We start from the raw sequence: 25,326 nt of genomic DNA, 5'->3' as shown, positions 1-25,326 counted from the left end.
TGAGCATCATAATTATTTTTGAAATAAAACGATGAAAAAAATGTGTTATAGGATCCTTAAATATAGCCGGTATTTTCTTTTGTTTTACCCTCATTCATATATTTTATCTCGAAATAAGTTTTTTTAGCTCGACTATTCGAAGAATATGAGAGCTATTGTAGTCGCCCCGGCGTCGGCGTCAGCGTCCGCGTCGGCGTCTGCGTTGGTTAAAGTTTTTTGTAAAGTCAAATATCTCAATTATTACTTGAGATATTCAATTGAAACTTACAATACTTATTTATAGTAACAAGGTACATCAGATTGACAAGTGGAATAACTCTGCCTACAATATTGACAGAATTATGCCCCTTTTTAACTTAGAACTTTGGGTTAAAGTTTTTTGTAAAGTCAAATATCTCAATTATTGCTTGAGATATTCAATTGAAACTTACAATACTTATTTATAGTAACAAGGTACATCAAATTGACAAGTTGGATAACTCTGCCTACAATATTGACAGAATTATGCCCCTTTTTAACTTAGAACTTTTGGTTAAAGTTTTTTGTAAAGTCAAATATCTAAATTATTGCTTGAGATATTCAATTGAAACTTACAATACTTATTTATAGTAACAAGGTACATCAGATTGACAAGTTGGATAACTATGCCTACAATATTGACAGAATTATGCCCCTTTGGAACTTAGAATTTTTTGTTAAAGTTTTTTTTGTAAAGTCAAATATCTCAATTATTGCTTGAGATATTCAATTGAAATTTAAAATACTTTTTATAGTAACAATGTACATCAGTTTGCAAAATTGCATAACTCTGCCTGCAATATTTGCAGAATTATTTGCCTCTTTGAAATTTAGAAATTTTGGTTAAAGGTTAAATGTCTTCAAAGATATTTACTTGAAACTTTACACATGCACTTAGGGTCATAATTGGAGGGTCATACTATCAAGCACTTAGAATAGTCGAGCGTGCTGTCCTACCGACAGCTCTTGTTATTTTTGTATTCAAATCTTCAGATATAATAACAAATGTTATAATTACGTCTGAAGTCATGTTATTTACGTGTGCCTTTTTCCCGCGCTTCTTTGAAAAACATTCTAAAAATGCTGGGTTTTCAACAAAAATTTGCGTTATTATAAATAATTTATACAAGTTACTGACGGGATATATGATAAAATATAGCCTTGCTGACATAAATATTGGTTATATTCTCCCTTATATCCAGCAATCAACTTGTATTTATAATAATATAAATAAAAAATTCGAAATTGGTTTATAATATAGTCATGCTATTTTGTTTATTGCTTAGTCCATGGCGAGTGGAGCCATTGGTCACCGTGGTCAAATAAATGCTTCTGTGATGGTCAACAATACAGACATAGACTTTGTAACAACCCTGAGGAGAAATTTAGCGGGCAGAAATGTCCTGGAAGAAAGACTTCTGGAAGACAGTGTTCGCCTGTCGATGCCAATTGCGAAGGTTTTTTCCCCATTTTGCACCTATTTCGAGGTTGTGAATTATTTTTCGTATTTATCGTAAACTCAATAGAAAAAACAACAACACACAATAAGAAGAAAGCAAGTTTAGTTCCATTATCTAAACATAATTACTTTTGTAATATATAACCTGAATTATATAGAAGATATAAAAAAATGTAGTTTTATACTGAATTTATTAATGAGTTAAATATAATTGAATATTAAATAAAACTATAAAGAGCATAATGTTATGTTATTCAAAGATTTCATCAACTTTAGTAATGAAGCTTTATGAGTATGATATCCTTTTCGATATACAACCATAAGAACTATTTACCATGAAAAGAAAAAATTATTAATTGACGCGCTTAAACGGTAACAGTACCATTTTTTCTACTTTATGCTTTGCTCATTTATCATTGATTATAAAATCCGATCTTAAATTCTCTTAACAACATATATGTTACAAAAAATTTTAGTTTCTACTCTACAAAGAAATTTCAAATAAAAAAATATTTATTAAAGTAGATATGTCTACAATTCCTTCAATCAAATATTTAACAACAGAAATGTATCATTCATATATTCTCATGAAATGCTGCTTGACAAAAATGACGAAAAAATAGTGTAGGATGAATATTTACATGAATAATATAATATTTTGCTTTAGAACATTTTTTTTATCAGATATATAAGTATATGAAATGTCCCATCATATATCTCACACTTGCCAACAATTTAAATGCATAATTCTTTCTTGGTTTAGGTTTATTATTTTGTCCAATAATATCAAAATAATTATTCATTGGATAGCCTCCGTGGTCTAGGGGTTAGAGTTGATGACTTCTAATCCAGTTACCTCTCTGGCGTGGGATCTATCCCCGGGAGATGCTTTGATAGTTTAGCACGGAAGAAGGTAGTTAAGTACTGGTGTTACTCTCCAGGAATGATGGTTAGGAACTACCCGCCTATATGACTGAAATATGTTGGGAAAAGGCGTAAAATGAAACAAAAAACAACAACAAAAAACTAACATTGTATTGTCTAACAACATTGACCTGGCACTCTTGCATTTGACCCTGTAGTCGTTATATTCCGTAAATGTTACGATCTACTTGTAAATCGACATGAATATAAATATCCAATTGTTAAAATGCTGTAAATTATAAATCCCTTGAAGCGCAGTTGGTAAAGAGTTTTCTCTTGAAGAATGTAGACGTAGACAGTAGGTTCAAATCTTACTTCAGCGATTTATTTTTTATTTTAATTTTGAAATTGCAGTTTTCCTTAAACTATGGAAAACCTTTTTATTGTGTGTATTATTTATGTAGTATTTTTAATAACTGCCTTAAAAGCGTGTATGCGCTGAAGCATATACGATTGCATAATGTCACAAATAGAACAGTTGAGAGACACTATAATTAAGTAAAAGATTTCATTGTGCATAAAAACGCCACTAAAAAGGTATTCTAAAACAAGGTGTAGTAAAATGATTTCAAATTTATTCTTGCAAGTACATGAAGTAATTAAAAAAATATCATAACGTGGAGTTGGTAAGGTATCGAACCAGAGACCTTCAGATCGGTAGTCCAATACTTATACCAATACACCACACTTCACTGACGAGTGAACTTAGCAAACATATCGATATATTTTATAGGTAATGGTCTATTCAAATGACCTTTCCGAATATAAATGAAATGCCAGGTCAATATTGTTGGACAATATAAGATATTACATTATAGTCCAATTTTCTTTAATCTGAATTATCGCTGTATTTGAATTTAATCTTTTATTTACTTTACTTGTGAATCTGGTGCACCACTACACTATAACTACAAAGATCACACACACACACACACGAATAATCGAATGTCTACCGTTACAGTTGGTCATTTACTTCTGTTGAATGAATTTTATTTATCTATGAAATGATAGTCAATATAAAATTACAAAATGCCTTCAGTCAGTTTGGCAAAACAATTAGCAAAATGAAGGTAGTCAAAGCAAGAGCTAGCACAGAATTTTATTATATGTGTTGTGTTTTTACAGTTCATATTGATCCTGTGGAGCGTACTGTTTCTTCAAAAAAGATGTCAGGTTCGAGAACAATTTGGTTTTAAACCTTTTACAGCATGTGTTACGTTTTACTTTCTATGTGCAATATAATCATAATAAGAATATCTAAATTAAATTTGACATTGTAGAAAGTAATGCATAGTCTCTAGGTTTACTTAGTTATATTCTTTGTTTGTTAGGCATTTCCAAAATTCTTATTTTTTTTTATTTCCAAACAGATGTAATCTTATTATTATTTTTGGATTTAATATACAGATAGAAATGGCCTAAGCAATTGGATTGCTTGGAGCAAATGTTCCACTGAGTGTGGCGAAGGATTGATGACAAGAAAACGAAAGTGTAAGATGTCAGAATCAAAAATAAACAATGATGATTGTAAAGAAGATGTAGTTGAAAGTCGTCCATGTACTGGCTTTGGAAACTGTCCAGGTGAATTGATCATTTTAATTATCTTTTAAACTTTCAGAATTAAGATACAAGTAATTTGCTTTTTAAAGTATTTATTTGTATTGAAATGAATGTACTCCTTTTTACAGATGTTCCAATTTTCCAACGTACAGTACTATCAGAAAAATATTACTTAAAAAATAAGAAAAAACAAATTGTGTTATATTTAAATTGCTTTCGTTGCGTTCATTGAACGCCGCCTTTCCTTGTTGATCTTGTTTATCATATTTTCTATTTTCTGCTATACCAATTGATAATTCGGACTTATTTGTTGTTAGTTCTAACTGTGTACCATTTTGTGCTGTTTTAGTATGTTCACAAACATTCAAGAAGTGCTATAGTATAATATCAAAAGCAACAAACTGGAATCAGGCAAGACTAGAATGCTGGACAAGGAATATGTCGATGGTTTCTATGGCGTCGTTGTCCGAAATGCGATTTATCAAATACTTGTTACGTAAAAGGAGGCACATAGACGTTCCTCCAACAGCATATTTCAATGCTGAATATTATGTTCACATTGGTTCGTACACTACTCCAAATTATGTTCAATCTTAATAAATATATCTTCTACCTGATGAGTCAATACATATTGATTCCAATTAAAACCATTCTATTTCTGATCATCAAAATAAAGTGGTGGTGAATTTTTTCAGACACTTAAACCTAATTTGCCATTTTGATGCTCTCGCATAACAAAATGTAACATTTTCTTTTTTTACCTGACTTGAGTTGTTTAGCATGACTTCCTACAACGGGGTTTTCTTATATACGAGTATACATTAATTTTTGTTCATTCTAACATTTTATTTAGTTCAACTTAACAGGAAACTAATAGAACAGGAAAATAAAGAATTAATTTCACAAAATTATTCAAGGGCACTTAGTTTGAATACTTTACAAAATAATAAATCTGGTTTTGAGAATAATGACGATAAATGTCAACTTGATTTTTTATCTTATTTATTGAATTCTTAGGATTGACAATCAGTTCCATATCTGGCAATGAATTAGCTGTATGGGAAAATGGATTCATTGCAATCTTTACAGCATGGTATGATAATATTTTATAAAAAACACTTTAATGTCATCAGTTTTTTTTTCTTTTTACAAGCAAGAAAAAAGGAGTAATTTACAAACACTTGTATTATGTATTTAAGCTGACATCAGTTTCATCATCACATTTTCATTTCAATTCTTATGGGTTAAAATTGGTTTAACAATGATAAAATAGAGAAATACAGAATCCCTAAAGAAATCCCAACACGACAAAATTGAAAATGTTGCAGGCTCGGTTTGATTGAGCCTGCACATGGACGGTATTGGAAAGTGCAAGTTACCGTCCACGCCCACTATCACCGGCTTAAGCAGAATTCAACATTTAAACACTAAAATGGTGAAATTTTGAATTTTAAAACATCCGCAGATGTGTTCATACGGTGGTTATCATGGAACCTTCAATGTGACACAGTAGTGTCATTCCATGAAAAGCGGCGTATGGTCCTCAAGTGAAAGAATGCGTGTGCCCTAAACGAGAAAATAATGGGCGGAACTAAATAAAATGGAATTTTGAAAGGGGATCTGAGGTTATGAAGCCTGCATATGAAGCCTGCATATCACAGATAAGACGTCAAAAGACAAATTTAAAAAGCAGGCAACATATCCTAAGGGTGATTAACAGTATTCAAATAGGAATACTGGAACCACCCAAATTGAAAAAGGCCAAATACAAGAAAATAAAAATGCCATGTAAAATGTATACACAACAATAATGTCGTGCTGAACGATCTTCAAGGATCGAAAATATAACATCATTGATTAATTGTACGGGGAGACTTTTTACAGCCGCCACACGGTATGGCGGCATGGCCTTGTGGAAACGTAAGCTCTAAGGATTATTGGCTCGTTGGTGTAAGAAACAAACTGCTAGTTCAATGATTATTATACTTCATACTTTTTGCTTAATACGTGTTGTTTCCAGCAATGGACATTAGCTTATAACTTTATATACACTCGACCTTAAATAAATGCCGTATAAACTAACATGGCTTTGCTTGTTGGATATTTATGATTTCTTCTTAAAGGAACTTGAAGATAATGACATCGGGAAAGTGCAGCCGGATGAATTTCAAGCTTTTCTATGAAAACAACACATGGGAATGTGAAGACTGTATTCATAAATTGGCAGAATATGTTATGTGTGAAAGTAAAGAAGAAGGTAGAGACAGTGGTAAGCCAAATATAAAATCAGTACTTATTAGCTAAACAGAACCGAAGGTTCATGGTGAGCTATTAGTATCTTAGGGGGATACCCCGGCGTTCGTCGTCCGTAATCATGCGTCATTAATCATCTTCTTCTTTGAAACTGATGGGCAGATTGACCTAGAATTCATTAGCGTTCTTGTGACAGTCACACTTAAATTTGCTCAGTTCATGTCATTTGTCTCCTTTTAAGGGACAACAGAGCTAAAAATAGAAAAAACTTTTGAACATCTTCTACTACTAAATCAAATGATGGATGATCACTAAAATTTTTCTGAAGCATTCTTAGGTAGTCTTTTATCAAATTTACTCATTTAATTCGATAAGCCCCTTTAAGGGGTCTCTAGAGCTAAAAAAAAGAAACAGTCTTTAGAGATTTTCTACAGAACTAATTGATGGATGATTATTACATTTTGTCTGCAGCATTCTTATGTAGTCTTTTATCAAGTTTGCTCATATTATTAATAGTTTAATTGGCCCCTTTTAGAAGCCGCTTAAGCTAAAAATAGAAAAAACATTTGAACATCTTCTCCTACTAAAATAATTGCTGAATGATCACCAAACTTTTGTCTGTAGCATTCTTAGATAGTTTTATATGAAGTTTGCTCATATAAATTTGATTGGCTCCGTTTAGGGGGCACTATAGCTAAAAATAGCATCTGCCTCTACAGAATAAATTGATGGATGATTACCAAACTTTCTATGTAGCATTCTTTGGAAGTCTTTTGTTAAGTTTGCTCATATTCATTTAATCGGCCCCTTTTATGGGCCGCTAAAGCTTAAAATGGAAACACCTTTGAACTTCATCTGTTACTGAAATAATTTACGGATTATCACCATATGTTTGTCTGTAGCATTATTAGGTAGTGCTTTATCGAGTTTGCTCATATCAATTTGACAAGCAAATTCGTTGAATTTATATCCCGCGCCGAGTACTGGTTATTATTAACACAACAACTGAAGACATAAGGCTTTATTTATATATTAATCATGGCATAAACTGTAATATTCTTTGAACTTGAAGCCTTGTACCTTCAAACAAGAAGAAGTTTTCACTATATACATATAAGGAAAATCTATGACCCCCTGGAGTGGGGCCAATTTTGACCCCAGGGCTAAAATTTGAACAATTTTGGTAGAGGACCTATAGGTTATATATCATATACCAAATATCAAAGCTCTAGGCCTTGTACTTTCAGACAAGATTTTTTAATTTTGCATTTTTGAAACTCCTTTTCTGGCCCTGTGACCTACTTATGCTACAGAACGGAACCATTTGATCAACTTTGGCAGGGGACCACCCTAGGATCATTCCTGTAAAGTTTGGTTTGCTGTGCAGTCATTTGTTTCTGAGGAGATGTTGTTTAAAGAAATTGCTGACGACGCACGACGACGGACGGTGGGGGATCACAATAGCTCACCTAGATGTAAAAACATCTTAAAACTCCAGACTTCATTGCCATTTTCAAGCATCAAGAAGGGATCTCACAATTTTCAAATAAGTTGAAAATTGCAAAATTTTACTAAGTCAAGGGCAATAACTCTAAAAAATAGTAAAAATATCCGGAAGAAAATACCAAGGTGCACAACTACACATACTGATCAACATTCCTGTAAAGTTTCATGACTCTAGGTCAAATACTTTTCGAGTTACATGCGACACAAGTTGAAAATTACAAAATTTTACTAAGTCAAGGGCAATAACTCTAAAAATACTAAGCCAAATATAAAATCAGTACTTATTAGCTAACCAGAACCGAAGGTTCATGGTGAGCTATTAGTATCTTAGGGGGATACCCCGGCGTTCGTCGTCCGTAATCATGCGTCAACAATCATCTTCTTCTTTGAAACTGATGGAGGGATTTACCTCGAATTCTGTCTGTAGCGTTCTTGTGACAGTCACACTTAAATTTTCTCAGTTCATGTCATTTGTCTCCTTTTAAGGGACAACAGAGCTAAAAATAGAAAAAAACTTTGAACATCTTCTACTACTAAAACAAATGATGGATGATCACTAAAATTTTTCTGAAGCATTCTTAGGTAGTCAAATTTGCTCATTTTAATTCGATAAGCCCCTTTAAGGGGTCTCTAGAGCTAAAAAAAAAAGAAACAGTCTTTAGAGATTTTCTACAGAACTAATTGATGGATGATTATTACATTTTGTCTTCAGCATTCTTATGTAGTCTTTTAACAAGTTTGCTCATATTATTAATAGTTTTATTGGCCCCTTTTAGGAGCTGCTTAAGCTTAAAATAGAAAAAAACATTTGAACATCTTCTCCTACTAAAACAATTGCTGAATGATCACCAAACTTTTGTCTGTAGCATTCTTAGATAGTTTTATATAAAGTTTGCGCATATAAATTTGATTGGCTCTGTTTAGGGGCCACTATAGCTAAAAATAGCATCTGCCTCTACAGAATAAATTGATGGATGATTTCCAAACTTTCTATGTAGCATTCTTCGGAAGTATTTTGTTAAGTTTGCTCATATTCATTTAATCGGCCCCTTTTATGGGCCGCTAAAGCTTAAAATAGAAACACCTTTGAACATCATCTGCTACTGAAATAATTGACGGATTATCACCATGTTTGTCTGTAGCATTATAAGGTAGTGCTTTATCGAGTTTGCTCATATCAATTTGATAAAGGGGTGCTTTAGCGAAAACTAGAAAAATATTGAAAAGTCTGCTTCTACAGAACTAATTGATTGTTGATCACCAAATTTTAGGTAGGCTTTTATCAAGTTTGCTTATTTTATTGTTTCGCCTCTACGGAGTAGTGGCGACATATAGGGATCACTTCTCCGTCGTCTTTCTGTCCGTCTGTCTGCCTGTCCGTCTGTCCGTCACAAAACTTGTCCGGACTACTCCTCATTAACTACTGGTGCAATTTCATCGAAACTTTACAGGAATGATCCGTACCAAGTCTTGTTATGCATATTGTCAGAATTTTCCGGTTCAATGATTTTTGTCTGAATTATGGCCTTTTAATAATTTTTATTTTTAAAGTTTGTCCGGACTACTTCTCTTATACCACTAATGCAATTTCAATGAAACTATACAGGATTGATCTGTAGCTCAAGTCCTTGCGCATATTGCACGGGTTTTCCGGTTGAATGATTTTGGCCGAGGAACGGACTTTTGATAAAAAGGTGTTTTTCTCTGTGTGTTGCCAGATACACAAAAGTTTATCCCTACTACTCCTCATAAACTATTGGTGCAATTTCATCCAAACTTTACAGGAATGATCAGTACCAAGTCTATTTGTGCACTGTCCGTCTGTCTGTCTGTCTGTCACAAAACTTGTCCAAACATGAAATTGGCCATTATGAGGCGACACATGTGATCACTGGTCGCTCTTGTTTAATAATATCATTGGTCTCTTCTAGGGGCCGTTAAATCTATAAAAGGAAAAAACCTTTGAACATCTCCTACTGAAATAAATGATGAATGATCACAAAATTTTGTCTGTGGCATTCATAGGTATCAAGTGTTTAGTGGCCTCTAAAGCTTAAAAAGAAATACATTTAAACGCCTTTTTCAAATAACTAATTGTTGGATGTTCACCAATTTGTGTCTGTAGTATTCTTAGGTTGTCTTTTATCAAGTTTGCTCATATTAATTTGATTTGCCCTATTAGGGGCCGCTAAAGCTATAAATAGAAAACCTTTGAACATCATCGCCTACTAAAATAACTGATGATCACAAAACTTTGTCTGTATCATTCCTAGGTAGTCTTCCATCAAGTTTGATCAAATTTATTAGATTCGCCCCTTTTAGCTTAAGCTTAAATGTATTGCGCCATAGCATTTCTTCAAAATTATAGTTTAAAGATATTCTGTGCTCAAATTTAATATTAGAAAATATTGACAATGGATATACAGTCGCTTTATAAGTGTAAAGTAAACGTAGTTTGACTTCACACAAAGTAGTGTTTCAAAATCTTCACACATAGGTGGTAATAGTATGAATACATAGTGTCATTAAAATAATTGCCTGTTTTTTTATTGAAAAGATCAACTTTACTTGGCAGCTTCCCTAACATAGTTTATTTATTCTTTAATTTGAATAAGACCAATTCAGTAAGAATTTTATAGATATTGTACATAAACATTCTATTTCTGGTACTATTTAGTGTTCCAAAGTGCAAGGTAACAATAAAATAATCATGTATGAATATCTTTCAACTCTAGAATATGGACACCAAGTTGCAAGCCAGCGTAAGGAATATTCCTAGGAAATAAAATTAGGCATAAAGAAAGGTTATATCTGTTTCATGTACCTTTCTAACAAAGATGAGTTTGTATGCTCAATATCTTTATTGAATTTTGTTAAATATTGTTGTTGTTTTTTCATATTTTCTTGAATTTGATTCAAACTTGGACATAGCACATTTCAATAAATTTTGGAACATACTGTTGAACCTGAAGATTCATGTGCATAATTGAATTTGATATCAGTTGAGCTGTTACGGATATTTTTGAAACCATTTCACCTACATTTCATGTACAGACTTGAAATTTTGACCAGGTTGCGAATTGAAATAAAATATCAACAGGCTATTTTTGATATAATTACATGTATATGATATTTTTTGACCTAGTTACTCGTTTTTTTATGAACCTACTTGAAATATGGACAAGGTGTTTAGTTTCTGATCCTGAATTGAATTTCGATATTAACTGGCCTACTTTTGATATCGCTTATTCTGTTTTTTATCTTTTATATACAGTCAAGGGCGTTATTTGTGTAGTAATTTTTATTGAATTTGAATTGAATTTTAATATCAGATATCCTAATTTTGATATCATTGACACCATTTGACCTACTTTCTTGTTTTTGACATTTAGACTTTAAATTTGGACCATGGGTGTAATTTCTGTTTGATATCAACATACCTTTTTTTGATTGTTTGATGTACAAACTTGAAATTTTGACCGTGAATTTAATTTCTGATGCCATAATAAATTTTGATATCAGCTGACCTACTTTTGATATTATTGAGATCAGCTAACTTTCTTGCTTGCTTTTTTGACATGCAGACATTTAATTTGGATCATGGGTGCAACTTCTTATGTCAAATCATTTTTGTTTATAAAATCGGATCTATTTTTTTTATATCATCTGACCTTCTTACAGACATGAAATTTAGACCAAGGGTGTAATTTCTGATGCTGATTTTAATTTTGATATCAGCTTGCCTACATTTGATATTTTTTACTTTTTTAACCTATTGTCTTTTTTGAAGAACAGTTATGTTACCATATAGAATGTATAAAAAATATGTTGTCCAAATTTGTAAACTTCAAACATCTACACCTTACATATTTTGCATAAGACATTTTGTGTATTCATTTACAAAAGTTATAAAAAATATTGTCCCACCAAATTTAACCCTGCTCTTTTGGTCATTTATTCTGCATTTATTCTATATAATGTCATAGGTACACACTTGCAACATACATATTTTGAACAAAGCCTTTCCAAAATATAAGGGCAACATATTTCAATTTATATAGTGGATATAGAAATGATGGGTTAGATGAGTGCTCTAGGGCCATTTTAGTCGCTCTATTGTTTATTATGAAGGAAAACATTCAGTGATGTGAAAATATATTACTAGAGGGGCAAGTTAAAGTTGAGCTCAACTTGTCGGAAGAAAGAGCTGGACTTGCCTTTCATCAAGTTTATTTGAATAATAATGTCCAACATTTAAAAGCAGTAGTTTCTGGTGAGGGATTTTATGACCCTCTTGTTTCATTACTTGTTAGTATTGGCATTAACTTCTGAGATTCGTTTATGAAAACGAAGCATAAATTGTTAAAAATTTTAATCATCTAACTACCCCCTCTCTTGAACTGTTACAGTTATTTAACTTATTTAGAAAATCGTAATGATTGTTTTTCCTTCCCATTACCGAAAAATTATAATTCAATTTCGTACAACTTACACATTAAAATGGCTTTGATAAATTAACTTAGGTGAAGCAAATATCTTAATACAATTTCATCAACAAAAGCACATTTTATCCTTATAACTGTTATTTAACAAAACAATGAAATATCATATTTAAAAAATGTATAAAAATTACCAAATTGCAGTTCTGGTCAAGTCCATACATACATTTCGTGACACTGAGCTTGTTACGATCCCTGAGCAGATACCGGCACAAGATTATACCGGCAATGTCAGTGTACAAATAACTGGTGCAAGATGCAATTATAACATGTCATGCACATACTTATTCGCCCAAAATAAAATTGCATGCAAATCTGAAGGAGTTTGGGAGGAATGCAGTATCAATCGTAGGTCCTACAATGGTTGTTTCTATGTAAATTATAGTGTGGAGAAAGTATAAATGATTACATTTAAAATTTTGAAATCAAGGATGAAATTACTCATATTTCAGGAAATGCATACGTAACTATGTTCAATAGACAAGTAAATATAATTCTACAATTTGGATTTAAAATGTTTCAGTCACAAAATACAGCTGTTTCTTCGTAAAATCACGTAGTTTGTCCTGTGAAATCACGTATTTGTCATATAAGTAAACTTCTTAGTCCAATGATACTGCTTTTCACATGAACATGTTAGCAATATTCCATACTGACGTTGCAAGACTCTAATCAAGCGCATTAAACCGTTTACCAAGATTAATACCGTCAAATTGAGGAGAGGAAACAATCTCATGTCAAATTAAAGGATTACGGTCTGGTTGAATAGCTTTAATTTTATCGTCGCCATTGTACGAGACGTACGAAACATTATATGTTAATACAAAATGCCGTTTGCTTATCAATAATATAATTAAAGCATACTCGTTTAGAAGCTTCTTAAAATGAATCTCTATAGACTTAGATATTTTTTTCTTATCCAACCGTATTGACGTATTCCATTACTTTGAACATTTCAAAGGCTGGTCATAAGTGTTAAGGTTATTTTCAAAATGTTTCATTTTAGTGCCTGCAAAGACCGATTCGAATGTTACATACGAAAAGTACTTGGGTACTCTCAGCGAAACATTCTCAGGCAAAGTGTGTCAAAGATGGGACCAAACCATTCCACAAAAACACACGCTTGACGGCAACATGTTTAAAGTAGGTCCAATTTATGAATAGATAGATAATCACGAACACTTTATTCCATTCAATTATGACATCCATGCTCATTTGAATTTACAATTTCAGTTGAACATTTTCTTACACAATGTAAGAAAATTCTGTATTGTAAAAATTATACATTTCACTTATTACTGAGAACAGGTATGAATTGACTTGTTTTCATCAGTTTAAATATGAGTTTACTGTTTATCTTACTGAATATTATTTACATGTATTTCTATGTGTTGATTGTTGTTGCGCATGGAATATAGTAATAATCTCAGTTTTGCAAAGAAAAAGCAAAAATTTCAAAAAGTCCAATTCGGATGTGTTGGCGTTGTTGTTGATTAATAATTTTGTTAAGATTTTTGTTTTGGATATTGTCATAAATACTGAAATTCATATTATATTGAAACTGTAATAGTTGACGCGTCGTTATGAGCCCATTTTCATGTTTACCATTAATGGAGATTCATTCCACCAATCAATTTAAAATTATACTCCCATTCCTTTTTTGTTTGAATTATTATGAGCCTCTTTTCATGTTTACCATTAATGGAGATTCATTCCACCAATCAATTTAAAATTATACTCCCTTTCCTTTTTTGTTTGAATTATTCTGTCCGGCATAAAAATAGTTGAACGGGCCGCTCCTCGGACAGCTAATGTTTTAATCTTGTTTCGGCAAATAAAAATGCTCATATGTCAATCCGTTACACCCGTATCTTTATATATTGCCATTTTGTTATGTATATTTGTTTGCGTAAGGTAATGACTCAAATATTAAAATTATCATTTTAATCATTATTTTCCTGTCATTGGAATGTTTCCCATTATGTAAACCAATATAGAAATAATGAAAGAATTTCTAAACAAGCTTTCAGCTATCTAATTCACCTTTTAATGCATTTGATCGATTTAAGTATGTGTGTGCGCGCGTATGTGCGTGTGTTTAGACGTGTATTTTAGTCGTATTAATATTTAGAAAAGGTTAATCACATATGTAAGTTATAGTGTTTTTTACCCAGGGAGAAGGTATATCTGATGCAGCTAATTATTGCAGAGACCCTTGGGATACCGGTCATCTTTGGTGCTTCACAACAGAATTTAATACACGATTGGAGCCCTGTTTATTACAAGGTAGAAATTGGTTTAAATGTATACAAAGAAAAACTGAATATTGTGGTCGAATTTTAAAGTTTTGAAAAAAAAAATTTTCTTTTTCCAAAAATCTATTTCATGAAATGAAAAAGATAGTTTGCTAGCATTTGATTCTTACTCCTTGGAAAATAAGATTATTAATTCCTATATCATTTTCACACCTGGAGAAAGAAATCGAGGATCTAAATTTCAAAATAGTAAATTGCTTCACTTTTTCGTACAATTTAATAAATTTAAATAATACAAGAAATTCCAACTTTATTTACCTGTTTTTGAACCTTCATTTAGTTAGGTTTTATTTGTTTAACTGTATTTGGAAACTGACACGTGTTTTAAAATACACTTAGATTGACCAACTTGTCCCTGATCGCGTTTGATTTGAATCCCAAAAGAGAAGATTATTCTTTCATGTGAGGAAGCTATTCAGCTCTCTGTTCTTGCCTGACAAGGTTAGCTGAGGTAGAAAAGCTGCAAAGTCGCTATATGACCTATACTATGTTGGTGCGAAGTAAAACCCAAAGAATATTTACCAACTATTATCAAAACTTTAGAATTTGAACGTATATTTGTTTATTTAAAGATAATAAATATGCAAAAGTTATTTTGCAGTAAATTTGACTTTAATTATTAGGCCTTAATGTTACGATTTGCATTTGGTAACTTATATTTCTTTACTTCATAACTTACAGATATCAAAACTAAACGTATTTGTGTAAAAAATATGAAATATACGGAAAAAAGAAATACAACGATAACTGGAAAGCAATGCATCAGCTGGGACAAACTGAATCGTAAAACAGCTTTCTTTTCCACCGCTGATCTTGGCACATCATTCAACTTTTGTCGAGATCCTTCAAATTTTGGTTTCAATTGGTGCTATGTAGCGGTAACAAAAGATACTGAACAATGGGAACCATGTCAAACAGAAGGTGACCGTTATCAGTGTAGCAATACCACGTGACTATGACGTTTTGGCATCATTTCCAAGACAATTACTGCTTGATTCGGAAAAGAAAATAGCCGTAAATATTTTATTTCTGTACCAATTTCTTTGGGGTATGCACCAGTCCACGGGGAAAAATATAAGCTTTCCACAGAATATTGAATCTTCGTCAGTTTATAAGCCGTTTTATCAAAAACTTTGCATAACCTTGGAAGTTGCTTGTATTAGAGCAGGCTTCAGTTGCAAGCTATTTCGTTTTCTGGCGTTATCTTGTCTACGCCATGATTAAAATGTTAGGTTTACATCAACCGGTAGTACGGAAGGCAAAACTCTTCCTAAATATGTTAGACTGGTGCATATCCCAAAGAAATTGGTACAGAAATGAAATATTTACGGCTATTTTCTTTTCCGAATCGAGCAACATTTGTCTTTGAAATGATGCCGACAATGACGTCAATGTCACGTGGTATTGCCACACTGGTAATTAGTACTCTTCAATTACTTGAACTTTCAATATCGTCTTTGTTTCAAGAATTTTATCTCTTCAGATATCAAGAAGATATTGTCACGTATTCGCAGATGCTCATTTGTAGATAAGAAAGTTTGTTTTTTTAGATGTGTATCTTTATTTGATTGTCTTAATTTTCTCTTTATAGCTTTTGTTGGTCATAGGTTTTATTCAGTTTTGCAATGATTAAAAGAAATAAATAAGACCACATGTCGCGCACTCGACACGATTAATACTCAAGGTCATGCAATGATGTATTTTACAAAAACAATTACAATTTCTGCTAAAGTGCTGTTTGTCATTTCCAGAAAGTGAGATAAACATTAATGAAACCACCTTTCATACGAAGGACAACCTATTCATTTGCGACAATGGTAAATTGCTCCCAAATAGTTTTCGATGTAATAGAAGATTGGACTGTTATGATGGCATAGATGAAATTAATTGTACTTTTTTTGGTAAATAGATATTGTGTAAATCGTATTACATAGCTAAATAGGATTTTATCTTATTTTTGCGGTTTTTTTTAAAGTAAACTCTTACTATATTTAACAAAAAGGCAAATATGTTATATTGTTATTTATTCTTACAAATGTTATTTCTGTAAAAATTATTGTATACATAACATTCACTCGTTCAGATGAAACATATATTTCTTAAAGAGTCTTCCTTAGGAATTGTAGTTTGTTTGCCTTCAGCATCTGCAGGGCCTTATGGCCAAAGAATATTTTTAAGATAACGTGATTAGAGACTCCTTTACAATAAAAAATGTGTTGGTTCTGAAATGCCGATGGCTAACTGTAATATTAAGAGAGTAAAAGGATAACAAGTTTTTTGTTTGTTTTGTCTACATCATCATCAACCACACCATCGGTCACAAGTAAGTTTTTTTTCTTCTCAAATATCGGTAAGCTTGTTTAAATGACATGAAGCGTGTCTCTGACTGCCTCTATATCATAAACAAAACTTCTAAAACTTGCAACCTATAGTTTTTGGATATTGGTGTGTTCACTGGATCAAGTATATTAAAAAGAAAAGGAATAACATGCTCCAAAGTTGGAAAATGGAGCATGGTCAGCATATGTAGCTGTGCACATTGGGTTTTGCTTGTGAAATTCAGTATTTATAGAGTTATCTCCCCTGATGTAGTAACAAATTGCAATCTTTAACTTTTGTCTCGCATAGTCAAAAAAGTATTTGCCTTGGGGCCGTGAAACGTTATAGAAATTTTGAAACATATTGCTAAATATAAATAATTAATGTTTGTCTGAATGGACTTAATTACTTTAAGTGTTTGTGATGAAACCAATACGATTTTTGAAAGATTAATTTTAAGTAATGAATTTGTTTAATTATCACAAAAATTATATTAACAAACTTATTCCTATACATTGATTAAAGCCGTATAAACAATACACTGTATCAAGACTAAGACAAGAATAGACTAAAGGATTTTAAATTTTGTATAAGTTTTACCCTTTATATTCCTTTAACTTCAGTTCATCCAATGGTAGATGAAAATTTTGGAAAAAATAACTCAAGACGATTTGAAATTGGATCTTTCTTTAGATGTAGATCAAATGAATATATTTCTTTAATCGCTACATGCGATGGAGTGATAGACTGTTTTGATGCATCAGATGAATTAGGATGTACTGAAAACAAAAATGGTATGATGCATTTTATCAGTTTAACTGCGACGTTATAAGTAAAACATGGATGCATAGCCTTCAACGACATTGTATTAGGTCCGAAATTGACCAGCATAAGTACTTAGTATACAAACAAGTGAGATTATTCATAAATATATTTATCAAAATCAGAATGAAACAGCATGAAATGAATCATGAAACAATGAATAATATGCATAATTTGCTCAAAGTGTCGGTGACAGTAACCACGCGGTCATAGATGCCCTATCCATGCATTTATAAAATATATTTCCAAAAGCCTAAATATTTTTTAATTAAATTTTAAAAGGTAATACTTGCTCGAAACATCAGTTCCAATGTGACGATGGTGATTGTATACATATCAGTCAAGTTTGTAACTTCAAGAAAGATTGTATCGACGGGTCTGATGAAAATTGCGGTATGTGCTCTTAATGAGGTCATACAAGTTTCAATTAACTTATTTTATCTTTTTACTTTAAATATTATAGCATATAATATTTTGAAATCAACCTGATTAAGCCCTTATTCAAAAATGTCTTAACTAATAATTGGTGCAGTGCTTTTTTCAAATCCAGCGGAGTCGCACACACAGTTGCTTCTGTATTAATGTGTGCATTTTTTTCTATTAAATAGCACCAATTGATTTATTTAAGAATTTACTCATTTTATTATCTAAGGCCTCATAACCGAAATGGGCTCCGCAAATACGTATATATATTTGCATTTGTGAGTATATAACACATACATTTGACACTCAATTTAAAAACCAAAGTACATTTTTGTCTGTTTGATAAATAGATTTTGAACAGTGTTCGGATTTTACGGAATACCAATGCGGTAATGGACTATGCATTCCACTGACGCAGCGCTGCGATGCAGTTCAACATTGTGCAGACGGAGCAGATGAAGAAGCATGTGGTTCGTTATATACATACGAAATTGATAAGATTTTATTGTGACATCTTACCGGTGATGATATTTATGAAACAATATACATTCATGATTTGATCATATTAATATACTTATTGATATTGAAAAATGTACCATTGCCAATCAAGATGAATCATCATGTAAGTTTCATTAAGTCAACTAAAATATCTTCATAATTAACCCATTAGCAGATATATACGCGTTTCTAAGCCTTTTCAACCCCCTTTTTAGTTGTCTCAAATGGTGATAAAAATGCCTTTTTTAGGCCCCCAGCACTTTGTTTTATTTGAGAAAATTTGTTTGAAAAAGTGACCACTTTTTCCTGCGCCGCCCTCTTTTCAAAAGATGCATCAAAAGGTTGCCAGATGTAGGATGTGCCCCCTTCTGTTTGGGGGAGATTGAAGGGGGCAGTCCACCTCATCGCCAAGAAAATTGTGGACTTGTGAGAGATTTAAAATGACCCTACGTCGATTGTAAGGTAACGTGTAACCTAAGCTGAAAAGCCTTTGACTCTATCTCAAGAAGTTTAGTGATTTTTTTGCAATTTTGAGATGTCCCTTCGTTGTCATGGTAACAGGAATTTAAGACTGAGCATGTAGTTACAAAGGCAATGGTCCAGTGAACATTTGTGCCAAATTTGATAAGTATTGGATCAGTTTGTATAGTTTTATAGCAATGAGAACTTGTAACGGGAGTCTTTTCAATGAAAACAGCCATTTTTCACAAAATGCTCATGCGGTAATGGGTTAAGTAAATTGATATTCATCAGCCGGATAAATTTTACAATGCCCTGCTTCTATATTCTTTAAATTTAAATGGAGAATCCTACCATTTTTTTCATAGATATATGTCAACATAACCTCGCCTTTCATTGTGACTTTGGAAGATGTATACCCTTAAGGTTAATTTGTGACGAGTATCGACATTGTGAAGACGGCACAGACGAAACTGATTGTGTAAACAAAGTGTTTGATTCATGCCAAGATGTCTGGGATAGTGGTTATAGAAAATCTGGATATTATAACGTTATGGGTAAGTTCAATGATAAAGAAATTAAGTATTACTGTGTACAAAATTGCAAAATAAAGACCAAAAAAACATCACTTTACTGTTATATGTGCATTGATTTTAGAAAGTTCCTTTACTGTATAGGAAAATCACTAAAAGGGAGAAGACTTTGTTTTTGAGACGTTTTTGTAGTACAATTTAGTTTTTAGTTTTTTTCAATGATGATTAATATATATGCACATACATTTCAAAAGACTTGTCTGTAAACCTTTATAGAATATAAATATTTGTTTTGACATTTTACAGATAACCAACGAAAGCTTCAGTGTTTATTTGATGAAATGGACAATAACACAATCAAAACTGTTTTGAATTATGATATTTTGTTACGTCTTATTATCATCAGCTTTTTTGAATTTTATCGTTTTGAAATTTACGACAATCCAACAACATCGAGTGAAACAAACACGAATTTCGTACTTTATAACAAAGTTGATACAAGCTGTATTCTACAGGTATGTACATGGTAATATTTTTGACCAGCTGAAAATTAATATTCTTAACCAGGTGTTATATTTAACTAGAACTATCCCTGAATGCGATTCATGCCCCAACGATGACCTTGACAGAAATTGGAATAACTATCATATCAAAATATGTTTATTACATGATAGAAATTGACACAGTACAAAAAAAATGATACTACTAGTATTAATTCAGTTAAAGTATTTTCAGTACTAATATTTTTAACTCACAAATCCAATTGCTTTCTACATTTTCCTTAAAATTAAATATATCATGAAGTTACTTTTAAATTAATTATTTGTCAATTTTCAAGTCAATATAATTTTACATTATTCCATTAAATTAACATTTCCTACAAGAGTGAATGATAGGGGGTAATTCTGTCAAAGTATTTTTCAATTTCATAAATAGATTTAAATAAAAAAAAAATGTTATGACAAAAAGTAAATCCAAATGTACTTATAGTGACATTAAATGTCCAGGTCATATTTGAATCATCCGACATCGGTTGTGTCAGAAACGTTGTTTTGACAAAACATGTATCACATTGATAGCTAATAACAAAGCTATGAGAATTCAAGCTTAGTACAATAATGTGATCTTGCCAGATAAAGTGTCTTTAAACTCAATCAGTTCAATTTTCTGCAAAATTATAAGCAACAGGTATTTTAGTCCAAGTATGAAAACATTTCATATGCCAATAACAAAGTTACAGCAAACAACAGGAAACAATGGCAAAAGTTCAATAATTAAACTTTCAAGGTCCATGTCATTTATGAATACAGGTCAAGGTAAGTATGATTTTCATCAAGGTCTTGTCCTTTATGATGATGTGATGAGTTTAAATATATGTTATACACTGTTACAGCAAATAATCAACAAGATTCAATAATTTGACCATTAAGGTCAAATTTATTTATGGCTCATTATCAAAGTCAATGTAAACAACAAAGTTACAGCCACTTTGGTATATTTTTGGAATATTCTAAAAGTTAAAAGGATTTATATTAATTACGTTAATCTTATACTATCTAAGTCATGTCACTTTGTACACACACACACACACACACACACACACACACAGACACACACACACAGACACACACACAGACACAGACAGACACACACACACAGACACAGACACAGACCCAGACACAGACACGCGCACGCACACGCACACGCACACGTACACGCACACGCACACACACACACACACACACACACACACACAGACACACACACACAGACACAGACACGCGCACGCGCACGCACACACACACACACACACACACACACACACACACAAGTATTGTAATATTGCATTTTTATTACATGTCTCTCCAAGTATGAATGATTAACTACACTTATAGCAAAGTTACAAACAAGTTAAGCAAAAAACAGTCAAACTTAAAAAAAACACTTTCAATGTTAAGGGCATTTATATGTCTAGGTCTGATTAAGTTTAATTTCCCAATAAGGATGTTGTGTTTATATATGAAGATAATTTGTTTGTAAATAACCAAGTTATAAACAGGTACAGCAAAAAAATCAGCAAAATTAAATTATTTGACCTTGAAGGACAATGTCATTTATGGCTCATGGTAACGGTCAATCTAATAAACTTGCAGGAACATTCCAAATAATTGTTATGTTAATATATGAAGGCAATATATTTATAAATAGCAAATCTATAGGCTCTTTTGTAAATTTTCGGCTATTTGATAAATTAAAAGGGACATAGTTATGGCAAAATAACCATTAGAGTTATGAAACTTGACCATTTGAGTCCACAAAACAAATATATTCAACCATAAAATACTTACTACAAGATAACACATTTAAAAGCAGAATTGAAAAATATAATATGCTCGGCCTTGCGTAAATATTTTAATCACAGAAATTTATTGATATCTATGAAATTTCTTATCTAATATGTCTAATTTAAATGAAAGAATGAATAAAATATGTAATAACTATGGAAAATTGCATTTTATATTAGCGGTCAAGTAAAGTTGGTCTTTTCTTAAAAAAAGCTGCAATTTTTATAATGTCAATATATCGACTTTGTGTGAAGTCAAAACATGTTCATTTTTTATTTACAAAGGGAATGTGTAGCAATTATCAATGTTTTCTAATAACAATTTAAAGCATATTAACCCTTAAGAGAATGTATTTTAGACAAATTTATACAAATAAATTGTCAGATTTTTTTTTATTATTATCAAATGCATAATTTTTCTACTAAGAAACACTCTCAGTAACGTTCCTGACCGTTGAAGAAAAAACAAAACATTTTATCATTTGATAAAATAAGATTTAAATTTGGCGGGAAGCCCTTCGCTTATTTCAATACATCTTCGGCTCGAAGTCACGTGGTATATGAATATACAACTGTATATGTCTATTCATCAAAAAACAAAACTTCCACTAGCGAGCTTAAAAATCCATCGATGTCACAATAAACATCGAGTTAAGATATATCTTTTTACATTAACAATATTCACCTATTTTGAAATGTTTATGCTTCACAATAGCAGATGCCAAGTGCTGCAGGACAACTTTAAAAATTGTTTCATTCATTAGTTCGTTATAATTATATTTTTCGGGTTCCTCGAGATAAAATATTTCATCACATGACTGTTGAAGACAGAATACCACTGATGTAGATGCGAGGGGAAGTGAAAGATTTTGTACTTTAACATCGTTTCTCATGACAAACTCAATCAAACCGAGACTGCAAATTTCATATTATATTTTCATTGAATTACACTGATCTTCCTTTTCCAGGTTTTTTTTATAGTACACACATCTGATTTTAAAATGATTTTATGAGTATTAGCATATATCTTTGTTATGATATTTACATTCCATTAAACATGATAAACTGTTTACTATTTTAGATCAAGCTAACGTGTGCACCACCTTATGACAGTGTTGCGAGGTTCAACAACTCACTTCCACCTTGTTTTTGTTCAGTTTATAAATTAGAAATACCCCGACGGTAAATACTGCACGTATCCATTTCTACTTAAATTAAAAGAAAAATGAATTAAACAAAACTATACGCTTTCCATGTGTACTTATAACTTATGATGGCATATGTTATAAACCATCTAAATACCAATTTCCTTTACATACGCTAAAATATAGAAAATAAAAGAAAGGTCAGAGAATGTTATTAAACTACCGGTAATTAATTGTGTCATTTTGGCAATTATTGTACATAACGTCTCATGGAATATCTTCAAATGCTTTACTACATTTGATCAGATCTAATCTACATGCAGCTTTATACTCATCAGAACTTATTTATCATGTTTTGCAAATGACAAATAATTATGTGAGAGCCGTTACCACATTTTGAAACAGATGGAATATGTATATAAGTAATTGTCTAATCAGTTAAAATTTCATGTCAGAGTTAAAGCATAAGCTGATAAACACCGCTGACACCGCTACTATTTTTTGATTTTTATTATTAAAATTAAATTGTCAAGGAGAACACATTATTTAAAATATTTAGTTATTTTAAAATTTCACTTGGATGGGCATAATGTCACTTTTGATTTTGATTTCATTATAAGTTTATGTTGTATAGGAACTAAATTTTTCTCATAATGTTTATGCAGAAGTGGAGATGAAATGAGTATAGAGAAATGCAAAATTTTGGCCAACAATAATTGGACAATACATCACGATTATCCTACATACAAGGGTTCTGTTCCAGGATATACAGATTTGAGTCATAATCAGTATGTAAATGTTCATTCCCGACGGGCAAAACAAGATGAAATATCTCAAACTGTACTAGGACCTGCCATATGTAGGGAAGGTAAGTCTGAAGTAATTCTTATAAAAAATGTCTTGATATTTGGTATTTATATGACCAGTTAAGCATTTGTTAGAGGAGTGAAAAATGTTGCATATCTACCTCTAAAACAGACTCAATGAAATTGAGTCTACAATTTTCATATACTATTTCTTTGCTTCTGATGGACCACCCATTTTCCAGATTTTTGAGACCGTTTCAACTTTTAACATTAAAATCATGTTTTCCTGTAAATGGTCATATTATGAGGCGATACAACAGTTTACCTTTAATTTAACTTTTCTTAACAAAATATTTGAGATTCCTGTTTAGCAATTTAATAAACGAATGTGATTTACATTAGGTTTAAATTTTGATTATAGCAAAAATGGAAGCAAACGAACCTTTCCCCTAGTTTCCTTACACATGTATATAAATATTAGTACGTCAACAAGACATCATAAATAAAAATTAGTTTAAAAATGATTATTTAACTGAAAGGCGTTTTTTTTTATAGGATTCAAACAACCACATTGTCATATTAAGCCCATTTTAAACCACTGATTATTTTGTAGTGATTTACGGTTTCTATTTCCTCTATAGTTACCACATACAAATCACTGAAAGCACTGTTGGGGGCAATTTGTAGCAATGCTCGAGATCTGTAGAGCTGTCCATTTGAGGTGATCAAGCTGATGTCATTCCTTCTTTGAAATCACAATTAATTTGTGTATATTATAAAATGTAATACCTAGAAACTCTTGTTAACTTTAAAATTATATATTGCAAACATACTAACAAACCCAAGCCCAAATGCATGGTTTAGACCATTTCATAATCGAGTGATATTTGAATTAATTATCAATCATGTCAGTTTTTTCATTAGTGTTCTTTTGTCCAATTTTGAAATAAAAATCCATGAAAAATAACAATTTATGTCAATTTAAGCAATTTCAAAAAATTGACTTTGACGGTAAAGGTCCGGTAAAGGTCATAGTGACAACATGATTTTGTCACATGTGTTCTTTTGTCAAAGAATGAATCACATATATAAAGAAATAAAAAAGGTTGTGACAATCTAAGCTAATTTTAAAGATTTGATCTCAACAAAGTTTAAGGTCATACATAAATTATCCAATATGCGCGTTATGTCAAAGTATGATTTAAATCCATAGATAACAAAAAATGACAATCTTATTAAATGCAATATTCGACATTGACAGTAAAGGTCCTTTATGGGACAGTATCATATTTAAATTTCTAGACATATCAGTTCATTTAGAGGCGTTCGTTTGTCAAAGTATATATGCCATCCATAGAAATGGCCAGTTGTAATAAATTTCACTTATTGGTCCTTAAGTGAACTTCACAATAAGCATTAAAACTTCTTTTATGTCTTGTCATA

At 31.6% G+C, this 25,326-nt stretch overlaps 1 protein-coding gene across 1 annotated transcript in view; it reads left to right on the top strand.

Moving 5' to 3' along the window:
- The first annotated feature begins 16,761 nt into the window (after positions 1-16,761).
- Positions 16,762-25,326, top strand: part of LOC132728398 (G-protein coupled receptor GRL101-like) — a 28,427-nt gene continuing 19,862 nt past the window's right edge. The window contains exons 1-8 of the mRNA XM_060714047.1: positions 16,762-16,777; positions 17,477-17,647; positions 17,958-18,068; positions 18,449-18,568; positions 19,424-19,612; positions 19,895-20,103; positions 23,014-23,114; positions 23,743-23,945. Of these exons, the coding sequence (XP_060570030.1) occupies positions 16,762-16,777; positions 17,477-17,647; positions 17,958-18,068; positions 18,449-18,568; positions 19,424-19,612; positions 19,895-20,103; positions 23,014-23,114; positions 23,743-23,945 (1,120 nt within the window). The remainder of the gene's footprint in view (positions 16,778-17,476; positions 17,648-17,957; positions 18,069-18,448; positions 18,569-19,423; positions 19,613-19,894; positions 20,104-23,013; positions 23,115-23,742; positions 23,946-25,326) is intronic.

Source organism: Ruditapes philippinarum, unplaced genomic scaffold (genome assembly GCF_026571515.1).
Source record: "Ruditapes philippinarum isolate M1 unplaced genomic scaffold, ASM2657151v2 ctg1370_1_1_1_1, whole genome shotgun sequence".
Taxonomy (NCBI): domain Eukaryota; kingdom Metazoa; phylum Mollusca; class Bivalvia; order Venerida; family Veneridae; genus Ruditapes; species Ruditapes philippinarum.
This window is presented reverse-complemented; position numbering and strand designations above follow the sequence as displayed.